General features: G+C 40.3%; 1 protein-coding gene across 1 annotated transcript in view; it reads right to left on the bottom strand.

Annotated features, from left to right (window-relative positions):
- The window catches only part of LOC140483630 (guanine nucleotide-binding protein G(t) subunit alpha-1), a 67,719-nt gene extending 48,758 nt beyond the window's left edge, over positions 1 to 18,961 (bottom strand). Inside the window, exon 1 of the mRNA XM_072581932.1 lies at positions 18,668 to 18,961. Within this exon, the coding sequence (XP_072438033.1) occupies positions 18,668 to 18,773 (106 nt within the window). The 5' untranslated portion in view covers positions 18,774 to 18,961. The remainder of the gene's footprint in view (positions 1 to 18,667) is intronic.
- Between the last annotated feature and the right edge of the window lie 2,184 nt (positions 18,962 to 21,145).

Here is a 21,145-nt window from a genome sequence, read left to right as displayed (position 1 = left end):
TTCTTTATATCTAGGAAGGTGTAGCTTTTCTGATCATGATGGATTAATGCTTTCAGGTACTAATTGTCTTATACAGCAGTGTTCACCAGGGTAAATGCAGAGATGTTACTTCCTCTGGTGGGAGAATGCATAATAAGGGTGACATAATCAGAACTGGTCTATATAGGAATGAAGAATTCTTTTCAAGAAAATGTAGAGGAAGTGTGGAACTCTGTTTTGCCCAAAAGGTTGGGGACACTAGGCAAGTTGACATTTTCCAGATTGAGTCTTGCTGAGCTTTGTTATGTAAACATTTCAAAGGATATGGATCAAGGATGGGCAAAAGGCATTAAAATTCTAACCAGTTATGATCTAATAGAGTTTTGGAGCTTGCATGAGGTAGACAGAATGGCAAACTTCCATTCAAGGCCTTTCAGCCCATCTTGGATGACCTATCCAAATAGATCCTACATTCCTTTCATGGAAGTAGCTCATTTGTCTGGGGTTTTGCCTCCAGTATCCTCCACGATTTTATGTCACAAAACATTTCCTGAGACTTGTTTGAATTTTGCTTTGAACCAAAATTTTGCTTTAGTTCTTGTGTTGCTTTTACAATTTAATTTGAAGTAATATCCTTTTCCATATTCTTGTATGTCAATAGACAATATACAATAGACAATAGGTGCAGGAGTAGGCCATTCTGCCCTTGGAACCTGCATCACCATTCATTATGATCATGGCTGATCATCCTCAATCAGTATCCTGTTCCTGCCTTATCTCCATAACCCTTGATTCCACTATCCTTGAGAGCTCTATCCAACTCTTTCTTAAACGAATCCAGAGACTGGGCCTCCACTGCCTTCTGGGGCAGAGCATTCCACACACCCACCACTCTCTGGGTGAAGAAGTTTCTCCTCATCTCTGTTCTAAATGGCCTACCCCTTATTTTTAAGCTGTGTCCTCTGGTTCGCCACTCACCCATCAGCGGAAACATGTTTCCTGCCTCCAGAGTGTCCAATCCTTTAATAATCTTATACGTTTCAATCAGATCCCCTCTCAGTCTTCTAAACTCAAGGGTATACAAGCCCAGTCGCTCCAATCTTTCAACATAAGATAGTCCCGCCGTTCCAGGAATTGACCTTGTGAACCTACGCCGCACTCCCTCAATAGCCAGAATGTCTTTCCTCGAATTTGGAGACCAGAACTGCACACAATAATCCAGGTGCGGTCTCACCAGGGCCCTGTACAGCTGCAGAAGAACCTCTTTGCTTCTATACTCAATCCCTCTTGTTATGAAGGCCAGCATGCTATCAGCCTTCTTCACTACCTGCTGTACCTGCATGCTTGCCTTCATTGACTGGTGTACAAGAACACCCAGATCTCTTTGTACTGCCCCTTTACCTAACTTGACTCCATTTAGGTAGTAATCTGCCTTCCTGTTCTTGCCACCAAAGTGGATAACCATACATTTATCCACATTAAACTGCATCTGCCGTGCATCTGTCCACTTACCTAACCTGCCCAGATCACCCTGTAATCTCCTAACATCCTCATCACATTTCACCCTGCCACCAAGCTTTGTATCATCAGCAAATTTGCTAATGTTACTATTAATACCATCTTCTACATCATTAATATATATTGTAAACAGCTGCGATCCCAGCATTGATCCCTGCGGTACCCCACTGGTCACCACCTGTCATTCTGAAAGGGAGCCATTTCTCACTACTCTTTGTTCCCTGTCAGCCAGCCAATTTTCAATCCAAGTCAGTACTTTGCCCCCAATACCATGCATCCTAATTTTGCTCACTAACCTCCTATGTGGGACTTTATCAAAAGCTTTCTGAAAGTCCAGGTACACTACATCCACTGGATCTCCCTTGTCCATCTTCAGAGTTACATCCTCAAAAAATTCCAGAAGATTAGTCAAGCATGTCTCCATAAAATTTACAAAAATAAAGCCGAGCAATGCTGAATTAAAGAAAAACAAAAATTTAGAACATGTTATTAGCCATTCGGCCCATTACGTCCTCACTGGACCTTCGAAATAGCTACCCACTTAATCTCACTCCTCTGCAGTTTCTCCATTCCCATTCTCACCCCTAGACAAGGATTGCATTAGACCAATTCATTTATTGATCTCCACCCCAACATGCAGCTCCTCTGCCTATGTTTGAGACCCTTCTTGCTTTGTGTAGTTAAGTAGTACTGTAATTCTTTCTCAGGCTTGTACTATAACTTTATTTTGAGACTTGGGCAATCTGTTGATGTTTCCTTATCTCTGAGCATTATAATTGTACTGGCACGCGAGCATGACAGACCCATCATTCTAGTAAACGTAGAAATAACTGAGAGCATCACTTTTTCAAGCACAGAAGGACTGGGGCACTCAGTTAAAAAAAAACAAATGGTTCAAATTTGAATTGAAATGACAATTATTGTTCTTTTTAAAAGGACCTTTGGGACCACAGCTGCTCACTAACTCGCACCCCTCATTCTGTCTGTATTCCCGCAAAGGGAATTGTGGAAAGGATCCCATTTCCTATTACTGGCAGGTGTTGACACTTTGGACAACCAACTCCGATTTTAAAGTTCCTCTACTAGTGCAAGCACACACAAGGTATATATTTCCCTGAGTCTGGCGTTCATCTGTTTAAATATGTTTGACAAATCTAGCGTTCCTCAACTACACTGTGAAATCATAAATCTGAAAAGAATGGTGAAATCTTTGCGACATATTGATGTTCTGGCCACCCCCACCCCCAGAAAGCTGAAGAGTCTCATTTTTCTTTGAGAGATATTTTACTTAATGTCAACATTAACTGCTTCTGGTGTAGGTAGGCTGCATGTAGATGGAGCCCTTTCCATTTTTAACCCAATCTTTGCCCAATCTTGCAAGGTCAGCAGCTACAATACCAGACTGACAGTTTATTATCTCACTTGAGTGACATGACTAATTTAGCACTAATTGGTGTTGAATTGTAGGCCACTTTTCTTCTTATAAAGCAGCAGCCTCATGAATGTTATTAAAAATGTCCAAAATTGTTTCTTTGAGGGTTCTCACAGAAAGTAGAAATGCTTGTTGAAAATCTGGAGTGAATCTATCCCAGTTCGATAGATGAAATTGCCATTTGTAAACATTATGTATCATCCAATCCCTGGAATCAACTCTCTTTTTGCTAATGGTTTTTAGTGTGTCTAGAGTGTGTTTTTAGCTGTGCTAACCAGCAATAGGACAAGCCTTGTTGCACTCTAGGCCAGACTAATACTTTGTAATATAATGCATTCAAAAAGACTTGGGCTGTCAGTGATTCACTGCCGGAACATGGGCCTTCTTCTTCTAGCCTTGTGTACATCTCTGATTTTATTGTTGCTTCATTGCCAGGCAGACTTCGTCCTGCCCAGACCCCGAGCTGTGGAATTCCCTCTCTAACCATTATCTGGCACATCACTTCTCAGCATCCCTTTAAATTATTCTTTAAAACCTATCTCTTTGACCATGGCCTTGGTCAGCTGTTAGAGTATAGAGTCACGGTCATAGAATCCTTACAGTGTGGAAACATTTGGCCCCACAACTGACCCTCCGAAGAGTAACCCACCCCAGACTCATTCCCTTACCCTATTACTCTATATCTCCCCTGACTAATGCACCTAACCCACACATCCCTGAACACTTTGGGTGATATAGCATGGCCAATTCGTTTATTTGACTCTGTTATAAATTTTTGTTTGATAATACCGCTGTGAACTGCTTTGGGAGATTTTGATGTGTAAAAGGTTCTACATAAATGAATGCAACTAGTTGGTATGGTGTCATGTACCCCCAAATGCCTGAACTTTGTCACACATGTGATGCCTCTATGTTTCAACTCTAGGTAGCTGCCCTAGATATTATTTTGTGAAGGTTTGCACAGCAGAAATTGGCGACCTTTAAGCGGCATTTGGATAGGTATATGGATGGGTGCTTAATCTAGGATAGAAGATCGGCACAACATCGTGGGCCGAAGGGCCTGTTCTGTGCTGTATTGTTCTATGTTCTATGTTCTATAGAAATAAACACTAAGCCAAGATTCAGGCTGGATTCACACTAAGCAAAGAGTAATTAAAGACACAATATTCCATTAAGTTTATGTATCTTACATCCTGACAGATAAATGTCTGCATAGTAGAGAATCAGTTGTATTATCTGTCACGAAGCAACAAATTGTTTTCAGTTATACCATTTCCTACAATTAAACCCTTGAATCATTGTGCCTGTAGATACCGTCTGTTATAGGCAGATTTTAAAGCAAATTGTTCGCTCTATTCTCACTGCGCATCTGTAACTTTACCCCTTTTTAAACAGCAAGGACATATTTCCCCCATTCCTTGTGTTTGTGGATTCTGATTTTGCAAGAACTTCAGCAACACTATTATAAAGTTAAACAAGAAATTGTATTTTATCCATGCACTTTTAGATGTACTGGGATTTCATGGAATATTTCACAACAAAGGCAGGCTTACAAGCGTACAAGAGGAAAATTGAAAAGGATGCAAAGATTATTCAAATGTAACCATGAGGTACCAGTTTATCAAGGTCCTTTATTTTCAAGATGAAGCCTAAAAAGCTGGAGTTTCCAGTCTAGACTTCCTTTGTCTGGAATTCCTTTGTAGTTGACTGGCTAAAGAGCAGTTCAGGAGTTGAAGACCATTTCTTCTCTGTGTAAGTCACTTCAAAGTTCTTCTGAGTTACTGTTGCTGAAATGTAACTTGGGCTTGACTGATTTAGTGAACACAAGTTGATCACTTATAGAAAGCACAAATTGAGATTCTTGTCTACTTTTAGAAATTGGAGGATTTCCCTACATAGCCCCAAATTAGGGTTCTTGACATCATCAATAGATGATCTATGGAATTGCGTTGATCTCTTAACTGCCCGCTATTTTTACATTGTGTAGTCAAAAGGCAGTTAGGTTCAGTGTTACAGGAGTCATGTGACCAAGCTTCTTTGTGGATGAGTGAGAAGCCATTATCATCAAAGCAAAAGCTTTCATTGCAGTTAAGCAACTGTCTATGGCCCATCCCAGAGGTTAAGTTGGAAGTCATGAATACATCTTCTTCCAAGATGGGAGTAACTTGCAATTCTATTTTGCTGGTTTTTTTGTTCCCTCGTGGAGGGAAAGTTTCTGTAGTCATTTATAATACAATAATTGAGCATTCCCATCCCATCAGGAATTGCATGGGTTTTTAATTATTTGGCTACTGTTGACTTCTGTGAAGCTTATGAAAAGTTATGGATAAGCCTGGTCACGTGATTACAGCAGCCATTTTTGTTGGGGTGTTAAATGTGTTTTTTTAATCACAAAGTATATATTCTTATCTAGACATATATTAAAGTTGTTTCTTTTAAATCTATATGTAAGTTGTCTGTCTAGATTTAAACCTGAACAGGTGACAGCAATTGCAAAATGATACAGCCTTAGTTTTGCGTTAGGTGGCTATGGATTTATCATAGGGCTACTCCTTTACACATTAGAGAGCGATGAAGAAGTTTTCTTCTTAACCTCGCTCCTTGCCTGAGGGATGGAAACCCTCAGGTTAAACCACCACCAGTCATCTCTCTCTAATGATAGAGCTGCCTGATAGTCCAACAGGACAATGGCAACTTTACCATTACCTCTACCTATGGATTGAACTCCCACAATATCTAGGCTGACATTCAATTGATGTGCCAAATATTATTCAAACTTGTTGAGGTATCTGTTCTCCTTGTCAGCTATTAGTTTCAATGAAACACTGAGGTAATGTTACCTTACAGAGGGTTATACAATCATGTTGGGACCAGAGCTTTCTTCAAATTATTTTATTCCCAGAACCATGAAGTCATCTGACAGAGGAATTTTGTTCCTTCAAACGGAGTTGGAATTCTTGTCTTCCACATTTTTTTTTGCCTTCCAACTTAGAAAGTTGGAAGTCTTGGGTAAAAGACCATAAGACCATAAGACATAAGAGTGGAAGTAAGGCCATTCGGCCCATCAAGTCCACTTCGCCATTCAATCATGGCTGATGGGCATTTCAACTCCACTTACCCGCATTCTCCCCATAGCCCTTAATTCCTTGTGACATCAAGAAATTATCAATCTCTGCCTTGAAAACATTTAGCGTCCCTACCTCCACTGCACTCTGCGGCAATGAATTCCACAGGCCCACCACTCTCTGGCTGAAGAAATGTCTCCGCATTTCTGTTCTGAATTTACCCCCTCTAATTCTAAGGCTGTGTCCACGGGTCCTAGTCTCCTCGCCTAATGGAAACAATTTCCTAGCGTCCACCCTTTCCAAGCCATGTATTATCTTGTAAATTTCTATTAGATCTCCCCCTAATCTTCTAAACTCCAATGAATACAATCCCAGGATCCTCAGCCGTTCCTCATATGTTAGACCTACCATTCCAGGGATCATCCATGTGAATCTTCGCTGTACACGCTCCAGTGCCAGTACGTATTTCCTGAGGTGTGGGGACCAAAACTGGACACAGTACTCCAAATGGGGCCTAACCAGAGCTTTATAAAGTCTCAGTAGCACAACGGTGCTTTTATATTTCAACCCTCTTGAGATAAATGACAACATTGCATTCCCTTTCTTAATCACGGACTCAACCTACATGTTGACCTTTAGAGAATCCTCGACTAGCACTCCCAGATCCCTCTATACTTTGGCTTTATGAATTTTCTCACCGTTTAGAAAGTAGTCCATGCTTGTATTCTTTTTTCCAAAGTGCATGACCTCGCATTTACTCACATTGAATTCCATCAGCCATTTCCTGGACCACTCTCCCAAACTGTCTAGATCTTTCTGCAGCCTCCCCACTTCCTCAGTACTACCTGCCTGTCCGCCTAACTTTGTATCATCGGCAAACTTCGCTAGAATGCCCCCAGTCCCTTCATCCAGATCATTAATATATAACGTGAACAGCTGTGGCCCCAACACTGAACCCTGCGGGACACCGCTTGTCACCGGCTGCCATTCCGAAAAAGAACCTTTGTCCCAACTCTCTGCCTTCTGTTAGACAGCCAATCCTCAATCCATCCCAGCAGCTCACCTCGAACACCATGGGCCCTGACCTTGCTCAGCAGTCTCCCATGTGGCACCTTATCAAAGGCCTTTTGGAAGTCTAGATAGACCACATCCACTGGGTTTCCCTGGTCTAACCTACTTGTCACCTCTTCAAAGAATTCCAACAGGTTTGTCAGGCATGACCCCCCTCTACTAAATCCATGTTGACTTGTTCTAATTCAAACCTGCTCTTCCAAGAATTTAGAAACCTCATCCTTAATGATGGATTCTAGAATTTTACCAACAACCGAGGTTAGGCTAATTGGCCTATAATTTTCCATCTTTTGTCTTGATCCTTTCTTGAACAATGGGGTTACAACAGCGATCTTCCAATCATCCGGGACTTTCCCTGACTTCAGTGACTTTTGAAAGATCTCAACCAACGCCTCCGCTATTTCCTCAGCCACCTCCCTCAGTACTCGAGGATGTAGCCCATCGGGGCCAGGAAATTTATCAATTTTAAGACCTTTTAGCTTTTCTAGCGCTCTCTCTTTTGTAATGGCAACCATATTCAACTCAGTCCCCTGACTCCCTTTAATTGTTGGGATATTACTCATGTCTTCCATTGTGAAGACTGACGCAAAGTACTTATTAAGTTCTCCTGCTATTTCCTTATCTCCCATCACTAGGCTTCCAGCATCAGTTTGAAGTGGCCCAATGTCTACTCTTGCCTGTCATTTGTTTCTTATGTATTGGAAGATAATTTTACTATTATTTCTAATATTACTGGCTAGCCTACCTTCATATTTGATCCTCTCCTTCCTTATTTCTCTCTTTGTTATCCTCTGTTTGTTTTTGTAGCCTTCCCAATCTTCTGATTTCCCAGTGATCTTGGCCACTTTATAGGATCTCTCTTTTTCTTTAATACATTTCCTGATTTCTTTTGTCAGCCATGGCTGTCTAATCCCTCCCTGGATAATCTTTCTTTTCTTGGGGATGAACCTCTGTACAGTGTCCTCAATTATACCCACAAACTCCTGCCATTTTTACTCTACTGTCTTCCCCGCTAGGCTCTGCTTCCAGTCTATTTTTGTCAGTTCCTCTCTCATGCCCTCATAATTACCTTTATTTAACTGTAATACCATTACATCCAATATTGCCTTCTCTCTTTCAAACTGCAGACTGAACTCTACCATATTATGATCGCTGCTTCCTAAGTGTTCCCTTACTTTAGGATTTTTTATAAAGTCTGGTTCATTACTAGCACTAGGTCCAGAATAGCCTGCTCTCTTGTGGGCTCCATGACAAGCTGTTCCAAATGCTGTTCCAAAGACCAGGAGACTAGAGCTCATTGATAGTGCATTTAGACTGCTGGCTAATTATTAATTAGTTCAATGATCTTCTTCTATGCACAGATCCAGTTGGTGCTTTTCACTTCAGTTAACTAATGTATATTGAAGCAATATGTTGCAGATTTGGGAAATCTGAGGTGAAAATGTGAAATGCTGGAAATACTCACAAAACGTCTGAAGCTAGATACATCTCTGGGAGCTTCAGTTACTTAACCTCCTCTACAATACTTTAAGCGCACTGGTTAATTCTGCAAATTTATCCCATTCATTAGCCTGCTTATGAGAACCAACTGACTGACTTTTCTTAAGAGAACAGGTGAGCAATTAATGCCTCCCAAAGGATTATCATTTGTTTGATGTTCACATGTTTGTGTAGGAAGAGAAAACTAGCAACAGTTTTCTATCACAGTTGATAATTACTTGTTGTTCAGTGAATATTCTCAATTCCATTGACAGTATTCACTGAACAACAGTAGCAGGGTGATCACCTCGAAGTGAGAAGGCTGAAAACCAACTGGATCTGCTCTGGAAACATTGAGTTGGTTTGACTAATTCTGTACATTAATGTCGAGACCAATGCCTGCCCTGAGACAGCTGTCAAGAGCCCTTGGTACTACAAAAAGGTCAGGAAAGTTGTCTTTGGTTTCCTAGTCAACATTAGAGCAGAGCCCATCACTGGCTTTGACATATCAAAACCTAATTGAGCATCAAGGCAAACAGGGGACTGGGCTAGTTCAGATCTTTGATGTACTTTGAGCCAACACTTCAAGACTTACTTCAGGCACTTAAGCACAAAATCCAGGTTGACATTCCCATGTTGGCACTGAGGGAGTGCTGCATTGTTGGAGATGTTACCTTTCAGATTAAGCTTCAAGCCAAGACTCCAGTCCGATCTCTCCAGTGCATTTAAATGTTGCCAATTAATTGTAACCGGGACTGCACTTCAAGCCAATTTTGTATCTAATTGGCTAGGTTTTCCTGGATTCCATGTTATTTAATCTCACTAACCAGTCTACCTTGTGAACCTTATTGAGTGTTTTACTAGAGTCCATATAGAAAGTGTGCACTGCTCTGCCTTCATCATCTTACTGTCTTACAATTATCTTACTAACTTGCATCACTTACTTTAGGTGACTTGTGCATCTGAGCACCAGCTATGCTTATATTTAACCAGCCCATTTAGGCATTTATTTACAAAGGAATTTAAGGCCTTCTTATCCTCCTTATCAAAAAATAATTCCGCACAATATTAAGGACAAAATGCTGCTGATGGTGGAAATCTGAAACAACACAAAAAATGCTGGAGAAACTCAGCAGGTCAGACAGCCTCGGTGTAAAGAGACACAGAATTAATGTTAATTTGAAATGTTAACTCTGTTTCTCTCGCCACAGATACTACTAGACCTGCTGAGTTTCTCAAATACTCCTTTTGCTTATTGCCAATATTAAAGCTTATCTGTGAATTGCATCACAAAACTGGAAATGGGTTGACATTTTCCTTCAAATTCTCATTATCCTCCTTTGTGTTAACCACACCCTGGCAATATTGATGCCATTTGCTTATTTTAAAACGATTCCTTTTTTTCCCGAGTTGGAATTGTTTTGTGAATGGCGAGTAATCATGGAACTAGCACCAATCCTCGTGGATCACTGCTCCCCAACTTTCACCAGTTTGATAACTAACTCTAAACCTTACTCTCTTTCATTGTTTTGTAATCATCTTGCTATTAACTCTATTGCTTGTTCTCTGCCAACATATCCTCTGCCTTTAATCATGTATTTATAAGCTGGTGCCTTATTGAAGATATCTTAAAAATTCAAATATATTTTGACTATTTCTTTACCCATTCTCTTATTTCTTTAAAGGGCTGGTCATGTATGACTTTCCTTTTTGAAATCAATGTTGACATTCTTTATATATTCTGTTTCTGGATGTTTCTTACATTATATTTTTGAGTGAGGATTTAGTTATTCTTCTTACTAGTGATGGAGTAGTGTCATGTGAAATGCACACCAAATATGGAGGTTTCTATTTGAAAATCTTCAGCACTGCTGCATTATTCTATAACAAGTCTCCATTATTTGAAGGTTGGCATGCAGAGTTTTTGTTTAAAATATCAAGTCACAAGCATGCAGAGATGTAACACTACAGTTGCCAACTCACTAATTTCAGATTTTTTTTTGGTTTAGTATTGTGATTTTTATGTGCAATTATTTTGGCCTGTATGGAAAATTCTTTTTCAAAGGTGGTAGGCATTGTTGATCGTCCTGTCCAGGCATATTATGACATTTCACTGGAGCAGGCAGGACTTGAACACAGATCTCTAGGCCTAGAGATAGGGACACTACCACAGCACCACAAGAGCCCAAAGTTTTGCAGGTTACAGATATTTTCCAACCAAACTGAGCAGAGATGCAATTACACAGTTCTGGAGCCGGTAGAACTTGAATCCAGGCCTACTGGCCCAGAGCAAGGGAATCTACAACGCCACCCTCTTTTCTTGATCCTCACAGTTTCACCATTGCAATTCCATTCACAACCACTAGGAAGAGAGTGAGAGCAGGTGAGACAGGTTCCTCCTCCTTCCATGATGCCTGCCCTCAACATGGAGAATGATTACAATGAAACCTACAAACCTACAATGAAAACCTGACAACAAACCTTCTGTTTTAAAGAAAATTTACCGAAAGTATCCTTATCTCAATCTCAAATGCCATGTGAATCATGAAAGCATAGCAGTAGACTATTCAACCCGTCATTCCGGTGACAGCTGTCCAACTCAATCCCACTTTTTAGTTCTTGATCCATTGCCTTGCAGAGTACAGTACATCAAGTGCACCTATCTTCTCCTATCACTCCTGTAGCTCACTGACCTACTTTGGCTCCCAATCGAGAAATGCCTCATTATCAAATTCCCAACGGTCTTTTCAAATCCACCCCCCTTGGCCTCACATCTCCCGATCTCTGTAATCTGCTGCCGAGCCACTATCCTCTGCAATATCTGTGCTCTTCCAATTCTGATCTCCCTGATTTTAGTTGCTCCTCCATTGGTAGCTCTGTCTTCTGTTGTCCAGGCCTCAAGCTCTGGGGTATTCCCTCCCTCAATCCCTACAACACTCTATCTTCCTGTATTCATTTAAGGCACATTTAAAAACCTTTATTTAACAAGGTTTTTCTTCATCTGCCTTGATTTCATTTTGTGGATGTCTAATTTTGTTTTCTAATGCTCCTGTAAAGTGCCTTCAGGCGTTTATTATATTAAGGGTTCTGTATAAGTTGAAGTTGTTGTTGATGCATATCCAAATGTTAGGCGACAATTTCAAATCAGGAGGGTTACCTTCCATTCAGGCACTGAGTTCCAGGCCACAACCTCCCTTTGGAACAATACATTTCTCACTTTTCTATTAATCGTTTTTTAAATTCACTCACAGAAGGAGGACATTACTGGCTAGACCTACATTTATTGCCCATCTCTAATTGCCCGGAGGGTAGTTAAGAGTCAATCACATTGCCGTGGATCTGGAGTCACATGTAGGGCAGACTAGGTAAAGATGACAGATGTTTTTGTTTCCTAAAGGGCATTAATGAATTAGATATGGTTTAGACTCTTCATACCAGATTTTTTTTAATTGAATCTAAATCCCACCATGGCTGGATTTGAACCCCAGTCCTCAGAGCAACAGCTGGGTTTCCGGATTTATATTCTAGCTATAATTCCACTAGGCCAGGCCTCTCCTCTTGTTTGGTAATCATTTTAAATCCATTGTGGTTTATTGGTTATTGTGTTTTCCTCCCATCTCCAAAGGAGTTATAAAGCACAATATTGTTACTAAAGAACTATATGTTGGGGGTGAGGAGATCTCAAAGAGTTTATCTAGTGGACAAGTCAAGGGACTTCCAGATCTGAATCAACCATTCTGAGCTAATGCTGTGATTGAAGATGATACAAGAAGGAAATTGCCTGGAGATCCAACTCCTCATTCATATCCAACAGCTGTTGATGGGATAGGAAGAGTGATCATTGTGATGCCCATTGTGGTTCATCAGCTCACCGACAGCCATGGATTATAATGGCCTGTTGGGTGATGTACTGAGTGTAAGTGGCATTGTATCCCAGCAAGTAGTCAATGGAATGGAAGGGAGTTAAAAAGGCAAGGAAAGAAAATGGGCTTGCTCTTAGCTTTGAGTGATATTCTAAAAAGGAATGCTAGTAAATTAGTCACCTTCTGTATATCATTACCCATTGATTTCAATGGATATAGCAACAATGAGAGAGGAAAACTAGGTTGTGGGCTTGCTGTCATTCATGGTCCAGACATTACCGAGTTTTATTCCCAGCTGCTGCAGAGACCCGTTGTCCCAATCACGTTCCCTCCAAGTTCTTGGCAAATGCAGTGGCTTTCCAAATGTTCACCCAGATATTCTGTCTAATTGTGAATAATCCTATGGAAGAGGGTAGTTGTATTATTGTGCACAGTACAAGTTAATGCAATAAAGTGTTTGCCAACAATGAGCTTATTCTCAAACAGCACTATCAGGTTATATCCTCTGGCATTAGGATATGGATATATAGAATTACCTTTTTACTATTGCTCATGCTGCACCAGATATCCACGAATGTGTCTACTTACAATAAGTATGAAGTAAAGACTGGCACTATTAAACAGTACACCATTATTATGGCACAGTCAGTTTACACTGTGCTTTTCTGACTACAATATTATAATGAATAACTGCCTCCTCTGTTACCAACCAAGGCTGCTTTGATGCATTATTCAGGTTATTCCATAAATATAGTCTCAGATGGGAGTGAACGAGCAAGGGATGTTTCTGCTGTGTCCTGGCTGATATTTATCCCTCAACAAACATCACTGAAATAGATTATTGTTATTAATTTTTGAGAGCTTGCTGTTCACAGACTAGGTATTATATTTCCACACTGAAACAATGACTACACTTTAAAAGTAATACCATGGGATGTCCTGAAGATGTAATAAGCAGCATATAACATAAGGTCTTGCTTTGCTTTTCTCCTTTTGATGTACATGGCGTATGCAAGATATTGAAAAAAAAAGAAAAAAAATCTATTATTGCTGAAAAACACACATTTTGTCAAAGCTTTTCATAATGCACACATCTGGGAAATCTGCAAGAAATACCAAAAGGATAATAATATTTATAACAAATAAGAGCAGAATGCTGATTTACTTACACTTGCAGATTGTCCTGATGAATGCCAGATGAAAAGCTATTGAAAAATGTGTCTATTCTCAGCATTGTTCAAGTTCTGTAATATCAAACAATTACTTAGAAGAAACTGATGTTTGTATTGTTACCGTATGCTTCATGTCCTCGTACCAAAGTTCTTGCTTTTAGCAAGATATTTTGTTAACAATAGCTAACAGAGCAAGTTGTAGTTGACTACAATAGGAGTTCATACTTAGAAACATAAAGTAGGACCAGGAGTAGGCTATTTGGCCCTTTAAGCTATTCATTATAGCTATGACTGAACGTCTGCAATAATCTGTTCCTGCTTTCCCACACATCCATTGATGTCTTTGGCCTCTCAACTCCTTCATGAAACCACACAATGTGGCCTCAACTGCTTTCAATAGGCTTTTGCATAGGCTTACCACTCTCTGAGTGAAGAAATTTCTCCTCATTTCAGTCCTAAATGGTTTACCCAGTATCCTTAAAATGTAACCCTTGATTCTGGACTTCACATTATCAGGAATATTCTTCCTGCATCTACCATTTTGTCCTGTTAGAATTTTGTAGATTCCTACAAGATCCCCCTCATTCTTGTGAACTTCAGCAAATGTAACCCGGGCCAAATCAACCTCTCTTAATCGTCAGTCCCAGGAATCAGTTTGGTAAATCTTGGCTGCATTTCCTCTGGAGCAAAACATCTTTCTTTAAAAAAGCCCAAAACTGCACAAGATATTTTAGATGCAAACATCCTACCAAGGCATTGTGTAATTGCAGCAAGACATCCCAGGATTACTGAAGAAAGGGCACTGGATGCTAAAGTTAACCCTGTTTCTCTCTCCATAAATGCTGCCAGACCTGCTGAGTTTCTCCAGCAATTACTATTTTTGTTTCAAATTTCCAGCATCCACACTTCTTTCTTTTAGTTTAGCATCAGAATCCACAGCCATTGGTTCAATGAGGTAAATAAAATATTACACATGATTAAAAAAAAGACCTGCTTCCACGTTACCTCAGGATTTCTTAAAACACTTTAGAGTCAATAAAGTACTTTAGAATGTTCAAAATGCAGATGAAGCAAATCCGAAATAAAAACGGAAAATATTGGAAATACTCAGCTGGTCATGCAGTATTTGTGCAGAGAAACAGAGTTAATATCTCACGCCTGCTTTCTTCCTGTTCTGATGAAAGGTCACACATTGCAAACACCAACTCTATGCTTGACCTATTGTGTATTTCCCACATTCTCTGTTTTCACTCTTTAAGGGCATTCACTGTTGCGATAGAGGAAGTGCAAAACCAATCTATGCACAGCAAACTCCTTCACATAGCATGTGATAAATGAAATGATATTCTGGTTTTGTGATGTTATTTGATGTTTAAGGATAATATGTGAGACACCGAGGAGAATTGACACATGAAGTCTACCAATGAAGTTAAATGCAACCTTTTGTTGACTGAGAGTTTGATCATTACAATGCCTCTAGTTCCTAATAAACACAGGATGTTCCATTAAGTTGTATCAGAGGAGTACATGTATCTTTTTTGTGTGCGGTGTGGCAAGTTGAAAGAAACATTCCAAATAAAGAGGTTACAAAGTAATTTTGTGACAGGTTTTAGGAGTGGCATGCGATAAAAAGGTAATCCTAGCTACTTATAATGCCACAAGGTACAAACTGAATACTATGCTCATGAATAAGCTCATTGTTGTCATTTACTTTAAGTATGAACATATATTGTGCACAATAAGTTCATGGATCATCTTCTTCAGCGAATCATAATCAGAATTGGTAACTGGTTAGGAAACTGCCATGCAATTTGGTGGGATCAAAGGGCAGGGTAGACCTGCAACCTATGATGGGAGAGATAGGTTATCACAAACATTGATAACATTGGGCCGAATAACTTCTCCTTACTCTGATTTTTAGTTTTCTTATATCAAAGCAACATTTAAATAATGTTGCTCCTGAACATTTTTCAGGATAAATACACAACTCATGAAAGTTCTAGTGTAAGAGTTTCAAAGTTTTCCAAAGGTATTGAGTTGGAGGATCATAATGAATGGCAAAGCATGTTCAAAGGGCTGAATGGCCTACCTCTATTTTCTTTCTATGTTTCTATGTGTCGTGCAAGCCTAAACAATCTTCAGAAAATGTGAGCAATGATGAGACCACAAATATTTTTAACTGTAAAGCCTAGTTCTGAAAATGTTTAACCTTTAACTTTATTTCTCTTTTTCTTTATACTATAATGAGAGAGACTGTAATGTTTAACTTTTGACCTTGTTGCTTATTTCTTTCTATTTCATTCTTAAGTTTTTGAAATTTTAGGTACAAGTACATAAGATGGCGCCGTGTGTGTCGACATTGAAAACTTTTCACTGTACTCCTGTGCTTTTGTACTTGAGGACATGTGACAATAAAGTTGAATTCTAAATCTAAATCTAAATCTGATTCTCTCATGATATTGTATAGTTAACACACAAGCACTCTACAATTAGTTTCCAATCACAATAGCTGTTAAATATTTTGTTGAACCATTCTTGAATATTTTAGTTGAAATTAGATTTTTGATGTAATTAATTATAAAGACCATGATATCCTACATCTTCATACTGAGCCTGCTTCTGTGGCCTTTGGTGGTTTATCATGAGCTTATTCAGAAGATGTACGCAGGGCTGGAGCCTGTGTTGATGAAGCTGGATTACAGCATGAAGGGTGGCACCCAGCACCGACAGAGGGACAGTAAGTCACCGGCTGCTCCCTTGGGGGAGAAACAGAAATCGCTGGAAGCTAATGCACAGGTATACAAAATAATCAAAACATTCATGGAATATTGCCCACAATGTCAGGACTTAGAATAAAAAAAGGTTGGAATGACATTCGAGTTGCATGGAATTCTGGTCAAATCCCATCTGGAGTAACTGGGTTCAGTCTGCACCTCATCTCAGGAAGGAGATTGTGGCCTTCAGAGGGGAGTAGTGCAGATTCACCACAGTGATCCTGGATACCAAAAGCTTAAATAATAAAGGAACAAAGAGCAGGCATGTATTCCAGCAATTGTAGGAAATTAAGGGATAATCAAATCAAGGTGTTTAAGATATGTAAAGGTGTTTACGGGGTAGATTGAGGCTTACCTCTCGCGATGCATTATTATGGTGATAAGACATTTAGGCTTTATTATTTAAGCTTTTGGTAGGCTACTGCAAAAAATACGGAGGTATGGCATTGAGGGTGAGTTGGAGGTTTGGATTAGGAATTGGCTGGCTAGAAGAAGACAGAGGGTAGTAGTTGATGGTAAAGGTTCATCTTGGAGTGCAGTTACTAGCGGTGTTCCGCAAGGATCTGTTTTGGGACCATTGCTGTTTGTCATTTTTATAAATGACCTGGAGGAGGGGCTAGAAGGTTGGGTGAGCAAGTTTGCGGATGATACGAAAGTCGGTGGAATTGTTGACAGTGAGGAAGGATGTGTCAGGTTACAGCGGGATATAGATAAGCTGCAGAGCTGGGCAGAAAGGTGGCAAATGGAGTTCAATGTGGGTAAGTGTGAGGTGATTCACTTTGGTAAGAGTAACAAGAAGATGGGGTACTGGGCTAATGGTCGGATACTTGGTAGTGTGGATGAGCAGAGGGATCTTGGTGTCCATATACACAGATCTCTGAAAGTTGCCACCCAGGTAAATAGTGCGGTGAAGAAGGCATATGGCGTACTGGCTTTTATTGGTAGAGGAATTGAGTTCCGGAGTCCTGAGGTAATGTTGCAGTTGTATAAAACTCTGGTGCGGCCGCATCTGGAGTATTGTGTGCAGTTTTGGTCGCCATACTATAGGAAGGATGTGGAGGCATTGGAACGGGTGCAGAGGAGGTTTACCAGGATGTTGCCTGGCATGGTAGGAAGATCGTATGAGGAAAGGCTGAGGCACTTGGGGCTGTTTTCATTGGAGAAAAAAGGTTTAGGGGTGACTTGATAGAGGTATACAAGATGATAGGGGTTTAGATAGGGTTGACCATGAGAACCTTTTTCCACGTATGGAGTCAGCTATTACGAGGGGGCGTAGCTTTAAATTAAGGGGTGGTAGGTATAGGACAGATGTTAGGGGTAGATTCTTTACTCAGCGAGTCGTGAGTTCATGGAATGCCCTGCCAGTAGCAGTGGTGGACTCTCCCTCTTTCTGGGCATTTAAACGGGCATTGGATAGACATATGGAGGATAGTGAGTTAGTGTAGGTTAGGTGGGCTTGGATCGGCGCAACATCGAGGGCCAAAGGGCCTGTACTGCGCTGTATTTTTCTATGTTCTATGTTCTATGTTCTATGTTCTATAATGGAAATAACAAATTCCGACGATGGAATGCTTTTTTGTGGGAAAAGTGGCAAATCCATGAACGGCAGCTCACAAAGAGTTACATTAAGTGACGCAGTGACACAAAGGAACATAGTTTAAAAGGAATGAATCGAATGATACTTTCTTTTTCTACTACTGCTTGATTTTTGTTAAACCTTTTACTGGCTAAAAGAAATTGGCACGGTGGCTCAGTGGTTAGCACTGCTGCCTCACAGCAACAGGGACCTGCGTTTGATTTCACTCTTGGGTGACTGTCAGTGTGGAGTTTGCACGTTCTCCCCATGACTGCTCGGGTTTCCTCTGGTTGCTCCGGTTTCTGCCCACAGTACAAAGATGGTAAGGTTGAGTGGATTGGCCATGAGAAATTCAGGTTTATGAGGATAATGCAGGGTGGTAGTCTGCGTGGGATGCCTCTCGGAGGGTCAGTGCGGATATGATGGGCTGAATAGGCTGCTTCCACACTGTAGGGATCCTATGAATTCTTAATTGTAAGGTCAATGATTTCTGCCTTAGCGTAAGTTTCTAATTGCCTTCCATAGCAAAGCCCACATACATCTTGGAAAACAGTAATTTATTATAGCAGTTGGCAGGGCAAGTCCATAAGCTCAAATATTTAACAGGTGCATCTTCCTCTATCGGTAACATTATGGTGAGTTTGAAGTCTGCCAATGAAGTCAAATGCAACATTTTGTTGACTGAGAGCTTGATTATTACAATGCCTCTAGTTCCTAAGTAATTCAACAGGTATTTACCCAGCAGTAAGAGTTTGACTGTTCTGGCATCTTTCTCTGCATCTTCTCTCAGCTTCTTTTCCAGGTCCCTTGAGTGCTTCTCTTCTGCGCTGGCTCCTGCTCCCATGGTTGAGAGGGTTTGGAAATGCAGCTGCTATCCACTAGACTGCACAGTCAGGCGCACGCAGTGGGAGGCTGCTCTGGTCTCGTCTCTGTTGTTGAGATCAGGGCTGCCAGCTGAGAAAGAAGAGGATCCTGTCACCGGACCCACATGGGCATCAGCTGCTCACTCTCTAGACTGAAATCCAAATCTGGCATTCAGCACTTCTTAGAAGGATTTTAGAGATAGGATGTGCCATGTGAGACCTGTATTCCAATCAGGGGCAAGGACGGAGGAAGGTGTGTAAACCAGAATTAATGACTCGCTGCAGTCAGCTGAACCTATGGTCCAATTCGAGGATAAATCCTTAAGTCTTCATGCTGTTGCTACAGGCAAAAATATGACTACTTCTAGAGTGTGTGTTTGTGTGTGTGTTTATGTGTGTGTGTGTGTGTGTGTGTGTATGTGTGTAAGAAAGAGAGAGAGAGAGAGAGAGACCAGGCACATAGGGGTGAAAGGCGATTGGTGGTTATTACTAAAATTGTGGGAGACATTTCCCTTTAATTGTGAGCTGTACTCAGTTTTCAAAATGAAAATGAGTATGAAAAGCTGTTCTTCATGTTAAAATGAGATTCCATTACTATTATTATCTTATGATGTGGAGGTCAAACAGAATCATTGAAGATAGGTAAGATACAATGCTACATTCACAAATCAGAAATTTTCCATGATAATATTTCAGTTTTATGTTCACTCAAAACTGACAAACACGACAGAATCTCATCCTTTTGTTGCTCTATTTCTAAATAATCTTTCCTTTTTATCTTTCTTTTCTCTTGTTTGCAGATCAATATCAAGCTCTTATCCTCAGAGATCTGATGGTCATGTTCACACTAAGTAGCATTTAAGACTCTCTGATGTGATTACGGGTTTTGCAAGACAACTTGTCAAGTCTGCTTGACCTCAATCTCATCAAAGGAAAGAAATCTGAGTTGAAGCCCTGACTAGTTAATGATCCTTATGGTACTGCGGAGCGAAGTAATTGGCAAAAAAAATACAATTGATCCAAATAACTATATTAAGAACATGCAATAACACTGGTGTGTGAATCTTGCAGTACCGTGGGCTGTACACATACGTCTGTTCCAGCTTTGAGTCACCTCCAGGATTTGATGGACATGGAAGCTTCATTCATACCATGGCCATAGAGGTAGATTGTCACCCTGGGTTAGCCATTTTTGATGTGGACATGCACCCTCAAGTTGTAGGCCCGGGTTCTGGCTCAGACAAAACATTTCACAAAAATTGGAAGGAATGAGGCTTTATGTTTGTAAAGCCTAAATTTCAAGGCCAGGATGCTTGTTCGATAGCAAAGTTGTAGATTAGATTGCCTACAGTGTGGAAACAGGCCCTTTGGCCCAATAGGTCCACACTGTAAAGAGTAACCCACCCAAACCCCTTTTCCCTCTGACTAATGCACATAATTGACAATTTAAGCATGGCCAATTCACCTAACCTGCACATCTTTGGACTGTGGGAAGAAACCGGAGCACCCAGAGGAAACCCACGCAGACACAAGGAGAATATGCAAACTCCACACAGACCTGAGGTTGGTAATCAAATCCGGGACCCTGATGCTGTGAGGCAACAGTGCTAACCACTGAGCCACCATGCCACCATTTAAGATTGTATTAAAAATCATTTACAATTCAATTGATAAGCCCTCAGTTACTCTGCTTTGTTTAGTGAGTACTTAATTGATACTTGGATTGGACTGTGGTGGACAAAGTTAAAAATCACAAAACACCAGGTTATAGTCCAAAACCTGTTGGACTTTAACTTGGTGTTGTGTGAATTTTAAATAATACTTATTCTACTTCACACGCATAATGTGTTTGCTTTTCTATCCTTTGAGAAAGATGTCAGTATTAGCAAACATGTAAAAAAAAACTAAAGGAACAGACATTGACTGCTTCATGCATCTCTAGATACGTGAGTTGTTTTTAGTCTAATATACTGCTGCCTTTTTCATTAAAAAAAGCAGATAATATAATTTTGGCCTGTTCTGAGTCAGCTTATTGTAATTGGAGATGGAGAAATAGGACAGAAATTAAACAGCTTTGAGCTGGAGAAGGGAGACTAAGTCAGCATACCTGCTTATCACTGATGTTTAATGACCTGTTCTGGAAGGTATATATGTAAGAATGTTAAATAGCAACAGGATTGGCATACATTGCCATGTCTTCATATTTAATCATCACTTCGTGCAGAGTCAAGTCAAAAACTAAATGGCTAAAGATATTCTCATTGTAAAGCTATAGGCTGGATCCTGTTATCAGCAGTCATCATTGTTGTAGAATAAATCATACTGCAAAATCTGTCACTCGTACATGTTATGT

Source organism: Chiloscyllium punctatum, chromosome 12 (assembly GCF_047496795.1).
Source record: "Chiloscyllium punctatum isolate Juve2018m chromosome 12, sChiPun1.3, whole genome shotgun sequence".
Lineage (NCBI taxonomy): Eukaryota > Metazoa > Chordata > Chondrichthyes > Orectolobiformes > Hemiscylliidae > Chiloscyllium > Chiloscyllium punctatum.
Note: the sequence above shows the minus strand (reverse complement) of the source record. Positions and strands in the feature narration are given on the sequence as shown.